A 15,067-nucleotide genomic window follows, 5' to 3' on the forward strand; every position below is an offset into this window, starting at 1 on the left:
GCACCCGGGAAACCGTGTCAAGATTTTGCATAATGGAGGCAGAAGTCACGCTTCTACCAATAAATTATCCCGCTCCATTATACGTGTATCTTTCGCTACTTTCTACCGTGCGATGATTTATTTTCGAGGACCATTTTCGAGTAAATAGACCTTCGTTTCAGTAGAACTTCAAAACGAACTCGATGGTGTTCGTTGTTATTAACTTCATTCGTAAGTTAATCCATCGATTCTTTCAGGAACGATGTTCTTAAAGCTACAATTATTTTTTATTTTTCAGTCATATCTGTTTGAAATATTATTTTATGAAGTTCGTAGAAGTTGAAATGTTTATAACGTGTAAAGTAAATTTTCTTTTTTAGGCTTTATTTTTATCGTTGCCAATTTGCTTCGTTTGGAGCAAAGTTTGGTAACCAGGACACAAATGTTTCGAGGAAGAGTTTCTTGAGGTCGAACGCTAATTTTCCGTTGGTTTCGCGATGTCGAAGGACCGTTCGTGGGAAATAACAACGGTTCTTGCTCCCCCGTATCGGTTCTTCACGAGTAAGGCTTCTTATAAGAATTCCGACGGTCGCATTATCGTCTTACATCGAGCCAATACTTGTTTGATCGTTGTCTCTTTCACGTGCTTCTTTTCGAAATTTCAATAACGTTCTCCTTGCTCACAGGAAACTTTCGGAAAATTTTGTTAATGTTGCTCTTGCTCGAGAAAAATTTTTAACACTGTTTCAGCACATTTCATTAACACGAAAATCATCAACTTCGTTTATGGTATATTAAACCGTATGATAAGATCGTTTGTGTTAACATTAATTTCGTCAAAAACACCTGTGCGTGCTTCGTAATTGAGAGAACAAAAAACTAAACTTTAACAGGTTTGATAGTTCTAGTGCCGAGAAAGTTTACCCATCCTCGATTTGAAATAATGTTGTAACCAATTTAGAATGAAGGAATTCGATGTTATACGATGAGGCGTTTAACTCGAAACAATAAAAGCAGATTTACCGGGGAGATTTCGGGGCGATTTCCATTTGATAGGATCAACGGTGCGATACTCCTGTATTTCTACGCTTGAACGCCCACGGCATTATTCCAGAAAATAACCCCCCTAATGCAGCACCCCTTTGCTTCGTAAATACATGAGCGTTTACTATTGTGTAGATGCACATGTATACGTACAAACATATTGGAAGAAAGTACTAGTCGATCGAGCGGCTGAAATCGGCCGTGATTTCTTCGATCGGTCAATTGTCTCTCTTTTATTGCCTTTTGAACCATTCTGATATATTTACTTATGCTTGCTAGACTGTGGATGTTCATACATTGTTCTGGAAGAGCGGGGGCGGGAGGAGGAAGGGGAGATTTCAATTGATAAAAATGTATCGATTTTTGCAGAATTTCTTCGATACACTATTATGTATGATTTGTTCATTTCGTAATTTCTTTTCCGAATTCCAACACTCCATTCAAGAAAACGCTTTAGGAAGTTGTTCATATTCTTCTAGTTTTCGTTTCATTCTTCTCTGAACGACAATACGGGAATAGGTTCACGGTCGTCTCGAATGGAAAGTGTTTCGTCATGCTTTCACGGAACATTAATCAACGAAGCTATTTCGAACATTGAGGATAGCCAGCGAACGGCCAGCAACACGTGCATCGCTTAGCATTTTCTTACCAATTGATCGGAGAAACTTGCTCGTACAGAGCGAATTTCTTTTCCTATCGACGGTTGGAAGACGAAGGATTCGAAAAATGAAATTCGGGGAAAAGGCATGAAGACGACGAAGATAAAATATCGCAGGGAAATTAATGAAAAAATGGAATGTTCCAGAAAATAGCGAATAAAGGTGTGATAAATATTCTAGAGATATGGATAAAGGATACAGCCAGGTATAAAAGTGAAGGATCTTTTCAAGGAAATAAATAAGTAAAGCAAAAATGAACTATTCTAAGAAAATCAATCGATAAGAGATGAAATAAATAGTCGAGGAGAAACAACAAAAGGTGCAATTAATGTTCGACGAAAATTACGTTTAATCGATAAACAGCTTTATACAATCGGTGCGTGAAAGATCGGAGCGCGATTTCCACACGGTCGCTCGTCACTTCTGGGTTTTCCCCAGCGTGATTCACGATGCCGCGTCGCATCGTGGTGAACACGACTCAAAAGGGAGCACGAAGCCGCCGCTATAAATTAATCTAACTCTTTACAAATATGTACAATGCAACGGAAAGATCGTGACGGTTCGCGTGTATATTCGACGCATACGAAACGAAATGTCGGTCGACGACTCGTCAAATGTTCACTTCCAAGAGAATTCTCTTGTGAATCACACTCCTCGCTGGACATGACGCACTGCTCGATCATCTCTTTCCCTCCAGAATTCCAGCACGTGACATTTACTTTTGGTTTCATCGTCCTTCCACCAATAAAAGATTCGTTTTTCATTGGGAAGACTCGAGATTAAAATCGTATGTTAATTTCTGATAAAAATTGAAAATATTTTGCTGTAATTCGAATACTGACGTGGAAGAGTGACATGTTCGCTGTTTGCATTGGCATAATAAAAACGCTACTGACATCGAAATAGGAATACTAGTAATATCTCATATGTTTTGCGATGTTGAGAAAACACGAACGATTCGGCTATTGCAATCGTACTTGGATATCTTCAACAGCATTTCTTCAACGTGTTTGAAATAGAAATTAAAAAATAAAATATTTCTGCTGTGTAAAGCTGAAAAGAAGGTGAGTGGAGCGGCTTGATCTCGATGGATTAGACACATCACAATCTTATACGCATTTTCTACTGTAGTACAAATATTCTTGACAGAAATGGACACATCTTTTAATTATACTGTCTGATGAGTGGTGTCGACAAAGTATTCCTCTTGCCCCTATACCCACCTGCTATAATCTTTTTTTAATATACATCTTTTTTAATATACATCTTTTTTAATATACATCTTTTAAATCGGAAATAAAACAGAAGATATGAAAAGAGTAAGTCCATTTTTTGTTTGTTGATTTTCCGACTTAAAATGAAATCGCGAGGCAAAAGAAAATGTAAGTATCAAGGTCATCGCATAAGTTCGTGCCGACCTTTGTGTATACATCTCTTATTTTGAAGAAAAGCAAGAGAACTTTTATCGATACGGAATAATGAAAAATGGGAAGAAGTTGTACAACGAGAGGGGGATTACATTTTTTCACGAAACTGAAAGGCATGTAAACAATCTTAACATACATAACCGTTCGAAAAACGGCACGAACTTATGGGATGACCTAATAATTACAAAAGTTCAAGAAATGCTGATTCTGTAATTGGATAAATATCCGCATCGATCGTGCGTTCTACATTGATATGTTAATCGGGGCGAAGACTCGAAATTTCGCATGCGACGCCATTTATACTATTTTTCCCGCTGGAAAAATCTTCATCGTATCGTCGATAAGGACAGAAAATAAAAGGTACGCGTAAACTTCGTTGCATGGCCTGGCGAATACGATAGGACAGAAACAATCGTAAAGTTTCTCTCCTCTCTATATAATTTTCCTCTTTCCTCTTTTTTAAAAGCTTGATCTTGCTTAATTCATGGATGAACTTTAATCCCCGCAGCTAAACAATACATCAAGAAGGGAAAAAAGGAATAAAATACATATTATCATCGTATATACATAAGATCGAATAAAAATCTCAATTTTTCAATAATAATTACACAACTCTCTTCTTCCATTGCAATAAAATAGTATCGGACGTAACGACATAAGTGATTGTCAAATTTTAATAAAATAAACAACGGAGAGATAATAATAGTTCTTATTATTGTTAATTGTACATAGAAATTTGGTCTTGTTACGTGGACTTGTGTTACGTAAATACTTGCAATGGCATGGTGGAAATTCGAAGATAGATGAGTATAACAAGGATCGATTTTCATTCGTGATTCGAATTAATATACAATTCTCGTCGTTAGTATTCTATGATTAATATAACTAATTGTAATAATGTTAAATAAAATTCGATTGCAGAATTAGTCTATGAGATTTTACCGATCCCCTAGAGATCCTCCAGAAACACCAACTTGATGTGCGTGTTTCTCAAGAATCTCTTCTTGAACGAAATTAAAATAGATAAACGTGTGTCACTTAACCTAATGATCCTGATCGTTGGATCGTGTTTGACGATTGATCTTGATCGATGTCCGTTGATTATAAAAGTTGTCGGAAATGATACATCATCAACGGTGGGAAAAATCTGGGACGAGAATTGTCAGGAGCTTCAAGAAATTTTCTACGAAAAGTCAAAAGTATCGACACGTATTATTTCCAAAGGACGCGTTAGAAATGTCCGACTAAAAATAAAAATTCCATTGTTCCGAAAAATGACTCAAATCCAATAGCTTCAAAAATATTCAGCGCAGATCGAAAACAGTAAGTCACCGCAAACAAATCTCTACCAACATCTCGCGATTCTCAATCTTGTGCAATTACACTCCAAAAAACGTGAATACCTTACGAACGCGTGTCAAACCGTTAGCCACATTCCTCCCAAGAGATCTCTCGTCTCTCATTTCTCCCACCAGTCTTCGGTTGACTCGAGGACGATCCGGAAGTAATCTGAAATCGAAGAGGAGTCAAGTGGTTTCGTTGGTCACTTTCTCGGAGCCTCAGTAGGCCCTCAATCTGACTTCCATCTCGGGATCCTGTCGGTGGGTGAGATGAGGCTCGATGGTTCCGCTGGTTCCAGAACCACTTCCGGCCACGTGGTGGCTGTGATGACCGTGGTGATGATGATGGTGATGGTGATGATGATTCAAGTGAGGTGGTTGAGTAGCTCCACTTCTGTACGCCCTTTGTTTCTCGTCGAAATCACGTACTCGTTGGTTATAACGTTCTAATTGGTCGCGAAGAAGAGCGTCTTCTTCAGCGGCACGTTTCTCATCGTATTCCAGACATCCAACACCGTCCAACCTCTCCAGATCTATCCATCCACGCCACATCACGCACACGCCGTTCATTATTAAGCGAGACCTGAGATGTACCTGTAGGCAAAATGACATTTTTTCGTGTTATATACACAAAGATTAATCCAAAACGATTAACCATCGACTTGAAGGACTACGAGAGCATCTTAAGAATATCAGACGACAAGGGAATACAGAATTTTCCAGAAATTCTAATTATGTGTGATAAGAAGAACAAAAATTATATGGAATTTTTAATAAATTTAGAAACTGAAGGATGACAAATTTCAATTAAAAAAGTAGAATTTCTTTGCAATTTTAATGGCGCTAAACAAGAAGAGACGCTAAAGAAATATACATATAATTTTCAAGAAATTTCGAACACTTAAACAATACAAATTACATGCCAAACTGTTACGTATGTTTCTCCTATCTTTATTTTTAAGAATTTATGGCACGGTATAGTACCACATTTCTCAGCGATGATTCATGCTATTTCCCGGAAATCAGGCGTTCTTCCCGCAAGACTTTCGATTGTATTCGACCAGACGTCTACGTCTTAAACCCCAAGAGAATGGTCGTAATTAAAATACCAAGATTGTCGGTGTAATCTCTGGTGGTGCAAGAAACTCGTATCTACAACACGCTTGAAACTGTTCCGTTCGACCGTTAAGACGTAATCTTTGCTCCTTTTCCGTCCCTCGAGAAGCTTATACCTTCGATGCACCGTGGAAGGGGTCCATTAAGTCCAGCGATCCGCCTTCGACTTTCAATCATGTTTTTCTCCCTCTCCCGCTCTGTGCCGTGAACGTTTCTTATTTCCAGAGAACGATTACGCAGATTGGAAGGTACAAGCTCCGAGGAGAGATGAAATTGCGAGGTCGACGATGACTAGCGGAGCCGTGACGAGGACAACGAGAAAATCGGTCTTTTCGATTCATCTAAAGTATTGGGTTGCTTGAAAATTTCACAACGATCCTAACAGTTAATATTAACCTAGACGTGGATCTCCCAAAACCCGATATAATATAATATGATATATGTATCATTGTAACACGATACGGAAAAATTCGATCTCTGTAGCTATAAAGCAAATCTATTTTCTAAAGTGAAACTTATTCCCTTAACATTATTCTACAAATTACCATTATTTTTGTTTATACTAGCTAGCAATAGAAAAATTTAGTTCCTATGCTCGATCTAAGCTTCAAATAAAAGGAAAATATACCTAAGGTTATTTTAAGAAGCGTTACGAAGATATTCGAATATGTTCGGATTAAAAAGATTAATTATTTAGAAATTACAGAAATAAAGTTCGAAACGTGAAAATATGGCAGAGATAGCGACTGCTCTTCGGTTTTACGGTTTAGACACGGCGTTGACCTACGAGCGATTTGCGCAAAGTAACAGGGACGGAAAGGAAGAGAAGGGTCGAACCGTCGGCCCTCGAAAAAGTCGAAACGGTCAATTATCTCTGCCTTGCTCAAGAGGGTTATTTTATTTCCTGGCAAATGGTTCTGTTTCCGGTCGTGTTGTAAAATTTAGAAACTGTTACGGAATCCAACTTCTAACCGTGAAAAACTGGACGAAGCTTCTTCTGTTCTCTCGAACACACTGCTCGAAATAATTACACTCGCATTTTCCATGTCATTTTGATTTCCATACTCTTCTCATGATTGATACAGTCCAGAAATGTTATCAATTTTGTCGAAGTGCAAGAATGACAATTACAGGTTGTACATCGTTTAACGATAAATGGAAGAAATGGAAAAGGTTTTTGACAAATGGGGCGGAAAAGTTGGTAAGACGAAGAGACAGGAAGGCGTCGAACGAGAAATCATCGTTATTCGTTTCGCCTCCAGTTTCTTCTTTCATTGAAACATACAGCTGGTTGTCGACGCGACGTAACAATGTAACCGCGCGGCATGATGCTCTTTATACAATCATAATCGAACCACGGGAGCCATCAGCGGGCGGTGTGAACCTCGATAGACCCGATAATCGAATCGTTTGCCGCCTTTTCTGAAAGACGACTGAATTACTCTGTAATTTGCGCGAGATAGCAAAAAAATAGCCTTCGTCACAGGGAAACTTCCAGATTGCCTTTGGCAGGAGGAAAGTCGAAACATCAGGAAATTATGGAAATTCTGATTACGTATAACAAAGTTAGTAGATAGATAAAACGAGGAATCTGAATAATGGAAGTTGCGAAAGAGGAAAAATAAAATTAAAATTATTAAAGATACGAAACACGAAGAATAAAGGATACGAAAGGAAGGTTCTAAAAAGAAGAAACGAAGGATGAACCTTGGCACAATTAAACTAAAATCTAAACCAGAGGAAATACGTCGAGGAAAGAACTTCGGGAAACTTGTTCGTCGAAGCTTCCAAAACGAACAGATCGTGTGACGTCAAATATCATGCACAATCGTAAGTATTACTCTATACAGAGGTGGTACGACTCTGCGTACAAATCGTTGTCTGACACGTAACGGGTAAGTACAAGATTCGAAGGACATATGCGATTCACGTATCTCTCCCGTTTCATTATAAATTTCTATTTAGCCAACTCTGCCACCAACATGTGCGTTCATATCACGACATCGCGTTTTTTATTCAGTCTGTAAACTATAAACCATACTCAACAGTTGTCGAATGCGATTATTCAATCGAATAAAAGTCAAGAAAAGAACCAAGACAAGTGAGTAAAAATAGACCCTACCTAACTAAATTGTATTATTTCATATAAAATGTTATTCTCAATTAATTAATATTATTAATATAATACAAGTCCCAATAAATATACTTATTGAGTTATAGCCCCAATAAACGCAAGATTATTCTATACGATTATCGTACAGCGAAAGTCACGAATTTTGCCCATAAAAGGGATGAAACGAAATAAAAAACACGTGTAAAGGGAAGGGAAAGAAAGAAGAAGTCAAACCGACAAAACAATTTAAAGAACAACCGTCTTTAATCGTCGCTATAAGTAAGTTTCTCACGCGAACCGGAATCGTAGAAAGAAAAAACATGAAAAAATCCATTCCACACCTTTCTCTTTCTGTCCGCCAGGGGCGTGACCCATTATCGCCAGGATAATAGGCTGCGATATTTAAACTGTAACGCGTGTCTCGTTCACGACTTTCGGCGAGCAACCCTTTCGTTGACTTATTTACATATTATACGATGGATGACGAGAGAGAAGGACAGATAGAGAAAGAAAAAAGGAAGAACGAGGTTGAAATGAAAAAAGCAAGATGTAAAATCGACCCGACGCGGAACGAAAGGGGTGAAAAATCGGGAAAGGGTGGATGGCTGGCATAGCTAAATATCCCGAGACAAACGACCGGCTATTTCGATGGTTCTTTTGTTTTTCGGTAGGCGTAGCCGTTTTGCCTTTTTGCGCGCGGTCCACGTCCGGCAGTACAATGGGCAGAACGAGAGACATTCGTCAACGCAATCCTGCCGGAAAGGAGAACACCGTGATGGGGCATACGGTCAGTGTGTCGGGACCTTCTGTCTTTCCTCGAAATGTATCGTTACTACGGTCGTCTTTCTTTCCTGGTTCTTTGTTTTGTTTTCACTTAACTTACTTTTATGAGGAAAGAAAAATCGAAGATTTGTGCAAAAGGGAGCCATAAAATAACCTTAGGAACTAAGTAAATTGCGTTGGCAGGTTTCTAGTACAGAAACTAGAAGGAAGGAAATTTGAAGATCATTTGGAATTATAGGCGAAGCTTTCGTGGTTTGAGTTTGTCGAAGTAAAGCGTGTCGTTTGATCGAGTTTTGGCTCACGCTGTCTCGCGAAATTTTACGATTGGAGAAAAAAATAGAAGACACCGTTCGAGGAACTGTAATAGTTCTCTGAATTTATATTTACACCAGTGAAGGGACCACCGAGTATCCTGGCAGAGATGTAAATCATCTTAACCTAGGACAATACGTTTCGATTTTGGCTGAGAAATATAACGTAAATTCTAATCCTAATTTCAATTATCTAACTGCCAACTCAGCTACCTATTCAGTCACCTATTTCTAACATTATTAAATTCGACAACAGGAATTATCTAACGCTCTTCGTACATTAAAGATTATTTACTTTCTGCTTTTAGAATATTAGGGCCGCATATTAAGTTATTCCTCGTTTATTTTTATTTCAACTATTTCTGATAGATGGTATTTCCTTGTTACTCGTAATTTATATGAATTTTTTCGATTTTGCGTTAATAAAATTACGTTTTCAAATCATTTTTAACGAAATATTACATTTAAATAATAATAGAGCCAAGCGTTGATCCGTTCCAATAAGCAAAGCGCGAATAAACGAGATTCTACTGCATATGAAACACAAAATTCCAAAGATAAAGATTAACGACTAAAATCAGATTGATCGTGCAAGGAAGAGCACGTAAAACGAGTGTGAACTGTCGAGGAAAGTTCGATAAGATCGACGTGAAACGACGAGTTCCTAGCGAACCCTTTTATTCATTTTGCTGGTCTTTATCGAGCTTTATCTAGCTCGCGAATCTCTCGCTTAATTATTTCCTCTCTACGGGGAACGAAAAGGAGACAATGGTGGACACGTGCAGCCGTGCGTCGCTCTTTATTACGCCTCTTTCTCTCCTCCGCTCATTGTCGATTAAAACAAAACGCTGGCCGCGGGCAGTCGTGTAAACAACCAGGCAATTCCTCGTGTCTCTCTCTCCTTTCTTTTTATTTCCAGTAGGAAAATAATGAATCGTTAGCGCGACTCTATGGTTCGTTGCCTGATAGCCGAGCGTAAACAGAATCTAGAGACGATGATGGCTCTGTGGGATGTGGATGCTGGCGTGATTCACTCGTGATACGAAAAGTATAGGATCGCGAGATTGTTCGCGATGGATAAAACATGGTTGTAAGATGATAAGGACTTGAAACGGGATATTTAAGATTTAGTGAAATTCTGGCGGACCTTTAATAGTGACTAAGTGTCGGCACTTTTTGGTATCAATAAGGAACCAAAGTCCCCTAATTTTGGGACCAAAGCAGCCGGCATTTTTCGTTTGAGTAATTTAAGTTCGTAAACTTTACGTAAAAGGTTGAACTGCGCGTGATACAAACATACACCAAACACTAACATTTGATCACAACACGTTGACAATGTTGGTGTTATCAGATGTAAAAGTGTTAATATCGGAATTCCTTGAAATAATGATGTATTGTTATTGAATTACTCTCGCGTCAACAATCGTATAAATGTCGAATCATTGTTGACTGAGTATCAATATATAGAATTTATGTGAAATCAATAGCAACCCGATATTAAATTATTTCGAAATTTCTAGGAAGTCAGCCACAAGTCAACGCATATTCGATATTGCAAAAAGGCGTAAATGTTAAGGTCCGACAGGAGTGAAACATTGTTACTTTCGATTTCTCCAAAGCCGAAAGTGGCGAAGAATTCTATCGAAGAACTCTGAGTTCACCCTTCGGAAGATCCCAAGAAAGACGGAGGAAGATTTATGACCCATTATATACCGGGTGACTTGTAAAGCGTTCAGGCATCTGGTGCGGATTCTCGGGTTGTTTGACGGACTTGAAAAAACGCTAATTGCCTCCAGTAGCTGTTAATAGGATCGCTGAATCTCTTGATTTCCAAAACTCACGCTGTATCGTCAATCTTAAAGCGCCTTTTTAAATGCTCTCTAAACTTCAACTTGTGATGTATCTTTTAATAGCATTAATTCGTTTTATTCAACAAGATATTAGGCGATCAAGTAAAATTGTAAAAGGGAGAAGAAAGAAACGAAACGAAAACTGACAGAGCAAGGAGAGATTTGTAATATTTGCACGCGTGCTTTTTAGAAAATGGCGAATTCGCGACGCACCTATCGATCGCGATGGCGACGCCTCGACGCCCCTCTTTCGGCGCCGGCGTACAAGGATACGAGTCCTTTTCAGTAGCTTGAAAAAGCCACGCAACGCTCATCAGAATACAAACGCGAAGATTATATAAATTCTATTATATAAAAAAGTTTAAAAATTGACCTTTCTGTAGTTGACCCCTCGAACACCAAATGTTCGTTAGACGAGTAGATCGAAAAACGACTCCTCTTCTATGGAGTTTTAGAATTTTCCTTGGATCATATTTATTAGTTTAATCTTTAGAGCAGCCGTAAATTTACTCGCCGCGCTGTCAGGTTGTAAATCTCGTTCACTGTCCGCGGAGATGCCGAGTCGAGAATTTCGGGACCGGATGTCTGCCGTTCTGCTGAGAATGGTGACAAGGTGACACTATTGTTCGGAAAATGAAGACGGATACTAAATTTCTCGTGGCGACGCTACATCCCGGGACATATGACGCCAAAGACACGAAAAGCTACACGTTCTGTCCGAGCTCGTTTAATGACCTTCCTCACATTTGTCAGGTCGGAACGGGCCAATTAAGGTGACAATCGCTCTAACAAGTGTAAAGATACGCTGCCATAAACGTAGGTAGGTATCTGCTAATCGTTACAAATTGCTCAATTATAGTTCATGATCTCTATATCGATTTATGTACGATATTAGTGATATATAATTTGTCGCAAACAAGATTGAACTTACGAATGTTTAAGATTCTATATTTTAAGTACTACGTTAGTTGAAGAATTTAAAACCACAAAGAATTGGAAATTAAAAGTCTCAATCCTTCGTAAGCCAATAGAGTAACTAATTGAGCTTAAAAGAGTCCGGAACACTTATCGATGTCCGTCTACCGCGCTGTTACGATCATTCGTTACGTCAAATGTACGAAATACTTTTCGATAAAAATGAAAATTCAGGGGAAAGGAATTGAAAAGAAAGAAAAGGCTGAAGTTCCGCGTAGATCGGTTAAAAATGCAGAGATTTATAAGCGACTTGCGGCAAAAGATTGAAGAGATATTCACTGACCTTGCCCCGTTCTTTTTCAAAATCGCAGTCGTTAATGTCACCACCGTAATTTCCAGATGCATTACCAAAAACAAGCTGGAGGTTTGTTCCAGTCGCGGCGAATGCAATCTCCGTGTAACCTTCCCGACAGCCATTTTGAAAGCGTACCTGACGTTCTTCAACTGGTCTATCTCGATATCCAGTGTATCTGACCTGGACAAGCAAAAATTCGGAAAATTTGTTTGATTATCGTTTCATTCGGAATTTCTACGGTTACGTCAAAGATTAAAATAATTTCATTGCGCTATATAATTCGAAATTTACTCCGATTTGTAAGTAGTGGGTATGATTCAGTGGTGATTCTGAGAGATTTAAGTAGCCGTCGGAAACGGATGAAATCAGCGACGGGAATTAATTCGCTAGAAAACGAGAAACGCGTAAAATTCAAGGAAACGATGTTCTTTTTGAATGAGTCATTCGAATAAATCCAGTCGATTATTAATTAACGACACAGTTTCAAGGATAATTTCAATTTGGAAAATTTAACTATTTAAATTATCTAGGTGATTCACGTATAAATATAAATTTGATGAATTGTATGAATCGCTGGAGAACCGGATTCGAATATCGAGTAAGCTAATGGAACTACGTAGAGGGCAAAAGTAAACGAAATATCAAGAAAAACTTTAACAATCGAGCATCACAACAATCGATCGATCATGACAATATTAAGCTTCGAATTGTGATTTATAATACTCATAATATTAGTAGTACTATTTATAGTATTAATGGTCTCAAGTTAGAAGACTTTTTCATTTACTTCCAGATAAATAAACATTCTAATTATCCAAGTTCATTAGCGTTGTTGCTTCGTACCTTCGACCAGTTATTCACGAATTCAATTTTTTATCCGAAACAATTTGTAATTTCGGTTTTGCCTTGCTTGTTAATAGCTTGTTAATGATATTATCTAAATTAATAAATAAACAAATAATCCTCAGCTTACCTCGCTTTCGCGACTCAATCTCCTGAACAGTTCCTCCGTCTCGAATTTGGCTTTTTGATTCGGCACAACCTTGGGCATCTTGAAGAGAAACCTAGGTCGTTGTTGTTCAAACAAACCCATACCATCGAAGGGAAGCACGCTGACACCTAGCCCTCCAGCTCCACCTGTGTGTTCACTCATAGCGTGCATCATTTTTCAGTTATTTCAAACCGATCAATCAGATCAATTTACAAAGATCGATCGATCCGATCGAGCAATTTTATTTACACTTTGATGAAAACAACGTTAATTTAGTTGTTGATCGGTTTATTGTATCTGTTCGTGATGTATATGCTTTTAATGTTCTTTCACAATACACCAGATGGTTGGGAGAGAAATTCACACAGAACACCAAAATCCGCGCGTTCGACTGCGCCGTGTGGCGTCTCAGTGGAGACTAAGGACAATCCGGTAGCAAAAGCTTCGGGTTTCCTCGTCCTGAAACAAGCCACGCCTCCGACCTGCCTCCGTTTCTCCCACCACGTTCCCCTTCGAATATCGCTAAAGGGTGAGCTTACGAGGAAGGAGAAAACCCACCCTAACGCGTCTATCGCGGGATTCATCCTGCACGGAGGGTAGAAAGGTTACGGGGTGACTCTGAAATTGCGTTACGGGATTTTGTAGTCGTTCGTACGTTACGCTGCCCGATACAACAATCTTATAGAATAATTTACCATTTATCTAATTACGTGTTAATTATTTAGTATAAATTCCAAGTTTCTAGGATCGAGCTCCATTGGACGAAACAGCCGTTTTTTTAAATATATTCTGTTGGATGGAAAATTGAAATTACGAAATACATAGTTTAAATATTCCCCTTTATTATCGAAACGAGGCGTTAAATTATACGTAACAATTGCAGAGTGTAACGGGTTTTTACTTCAGAGGTACAACAGAATTTTAACGATATGCTACGTATAGTCCCGATCATAACCGCATATCGTCATTTGCCGAGACCTATGCACCATTCAAAGATGGAAATAGATTAAGAAAATTCAATTACATATTTATTTCACATTTTACGTTACTCGATATTTTATCTCTGTTAATAAATTTTATTACTATATTAGCCGTGGTCACCTTCTAAATTATTCTTCTCGTTTTTATCCTATTACGGCCGTAATCCAATAATTCAGCATATTTAATCATTTATCACTGTCAGAGTTATGATCCAACTAAGATCCTATCCAATTCAGGAGATATGGAAACTCTAAACTCATTCCACATGTGCATCCTCCACTTTCCAAAAGTCTCATCCGCCGCGTGTGTATGAGAAAACAATTACAAAGAAAGAAAGGAAAAAAAGGAAACTACATAAATTTTCCAGGTCAGCTGGTAGCATGCTGAAAGCGATTGCTACTGGTTGGCGAATTAAAGGCAAGGATGAGAAAGGATGGGCGAGGCAAAGATCGTAGTACGAGGATAATATAATATACTGTAGCAGGATCAGTTCGTACAGGGATTGGCTCACTATCCCCCGTAGATATGTGAAATACGTGTCAGGGGTCCCTATTTGGTAGACAGGACTTCGTTGGAACACCGTGTATCCCCTCGAGGGAAGAGATCTTCATCGTTCGTCGAGTGGTAAGAGCTCATCCGTTTGAGAGGATCATTGTCGAGGATCCGCGATTAAGATCAACGACCCTTTGCACGATCCGCGTTGCACAGCCCACAGATACCCATGTATCCGGTCTTTTTTCCTTCTCTTCTTTTTCTTCTCTCTTTCCTCCCTTGCTTCGTGCCGACGCTAGAGACTTCTGCAATATGGTCTTTAACCGAGAAAACGTCTTTTGAGCAAAATAAACCGACGCTTGCCGCACTTCTACCAGGTATTTGTACGTGTGAGAAAGATTGTCCAAATAGTTAGATATTACTGGAATATTTCAGATATTTCCTTACTTTAAAAGACTTTCTTCTTTTGTTCAAAAACGTTTCGTTTTGAGGTTTGAAACAAAAAAAAGGAAAAGAGATTTAAAATTCGTGACAGGTAACAGCTGGAGCATTAATATAACGATATTTTTACGTTCAGTTTATCTTGAATGATTTACAGTTTTAACTTTATTGCCTGCTTTTGGACATCCCCTGTTGGACGCAATTTGTTAAAGTTTATTGAGCTAATATTTTCAGTCGTGCAGTTGCCTAATAAAAACGAACTATCTGCCT

The 15,067-nt window shown here is 38.6% G+C and overlaps 1 protein-coding gene across 1 annotated transcript; it reads right to left on the reverse strand.

Annotated features, from left to right (window-relative positions):
* Positions 1-2,007: 2,007 nt before the first annotated feature.
* Positions 2,008-13,311, reverse strand: LOC100649667 (protein big brother). The gene is made up of 3 exons (XM_003399304.4): positions 12,866-13,311; positions 11,881-12,072; positions 2,008-5,043 (listed from the first exon to the last, which is right to left on the reverse strand). Exons 1-3 carry the CDS (start codon positions 13,055-13,057, stop codon positions 4,669-4,671), a joined length of 759 nt encoding a protein of 252 aa, XP_003399352.1. The 5' UTR covers positions 13,058-13,311; the 3' UTR covers positions 2,008-4,668.
* Positions 13,312-15,067: the final 1,756 nt, after the last annotated feature.

Source organism: Bombus terrestris, chromosome 11 (genome assembly GCF_910591885.1).
Source record: "Bombus terrestris chromosome 11, iyBomTerr1.2, whole genome shotgun sequence".
Classification (NCBI taxonomy): Eukaryota; Metazoa; Arthropoda; class Insecta; order Hymenoptera; family Apidae; genus Bombus; species Bombus terrestris.

Excerpts from the sequence above, each read along its gene's own strand:
- LOC100649667 (XM_003399304.4), bottom strand. The coding sequence starts at position 13,057 with ATGATGCACGCTATGAGTGAACACACAGGTGGAGCTGGAGGGCTAGGT. Across the intron at positions 12,073-12,865 it reads GATTGAGTCGCGAAAGCGAG|GTCAGATACACTGGATATCG; the intron begins GTAAGCTGAGGA and ends TTGCTTGTCCAG. Across the intron at positions 5,044-11,880 it reads TTGAAAAAGAACGGGGCAAG|GTACATCTCAGGTCTCGCTT; the intron begins GTCAGTGAATAT and ends TTTTGCCTACAG.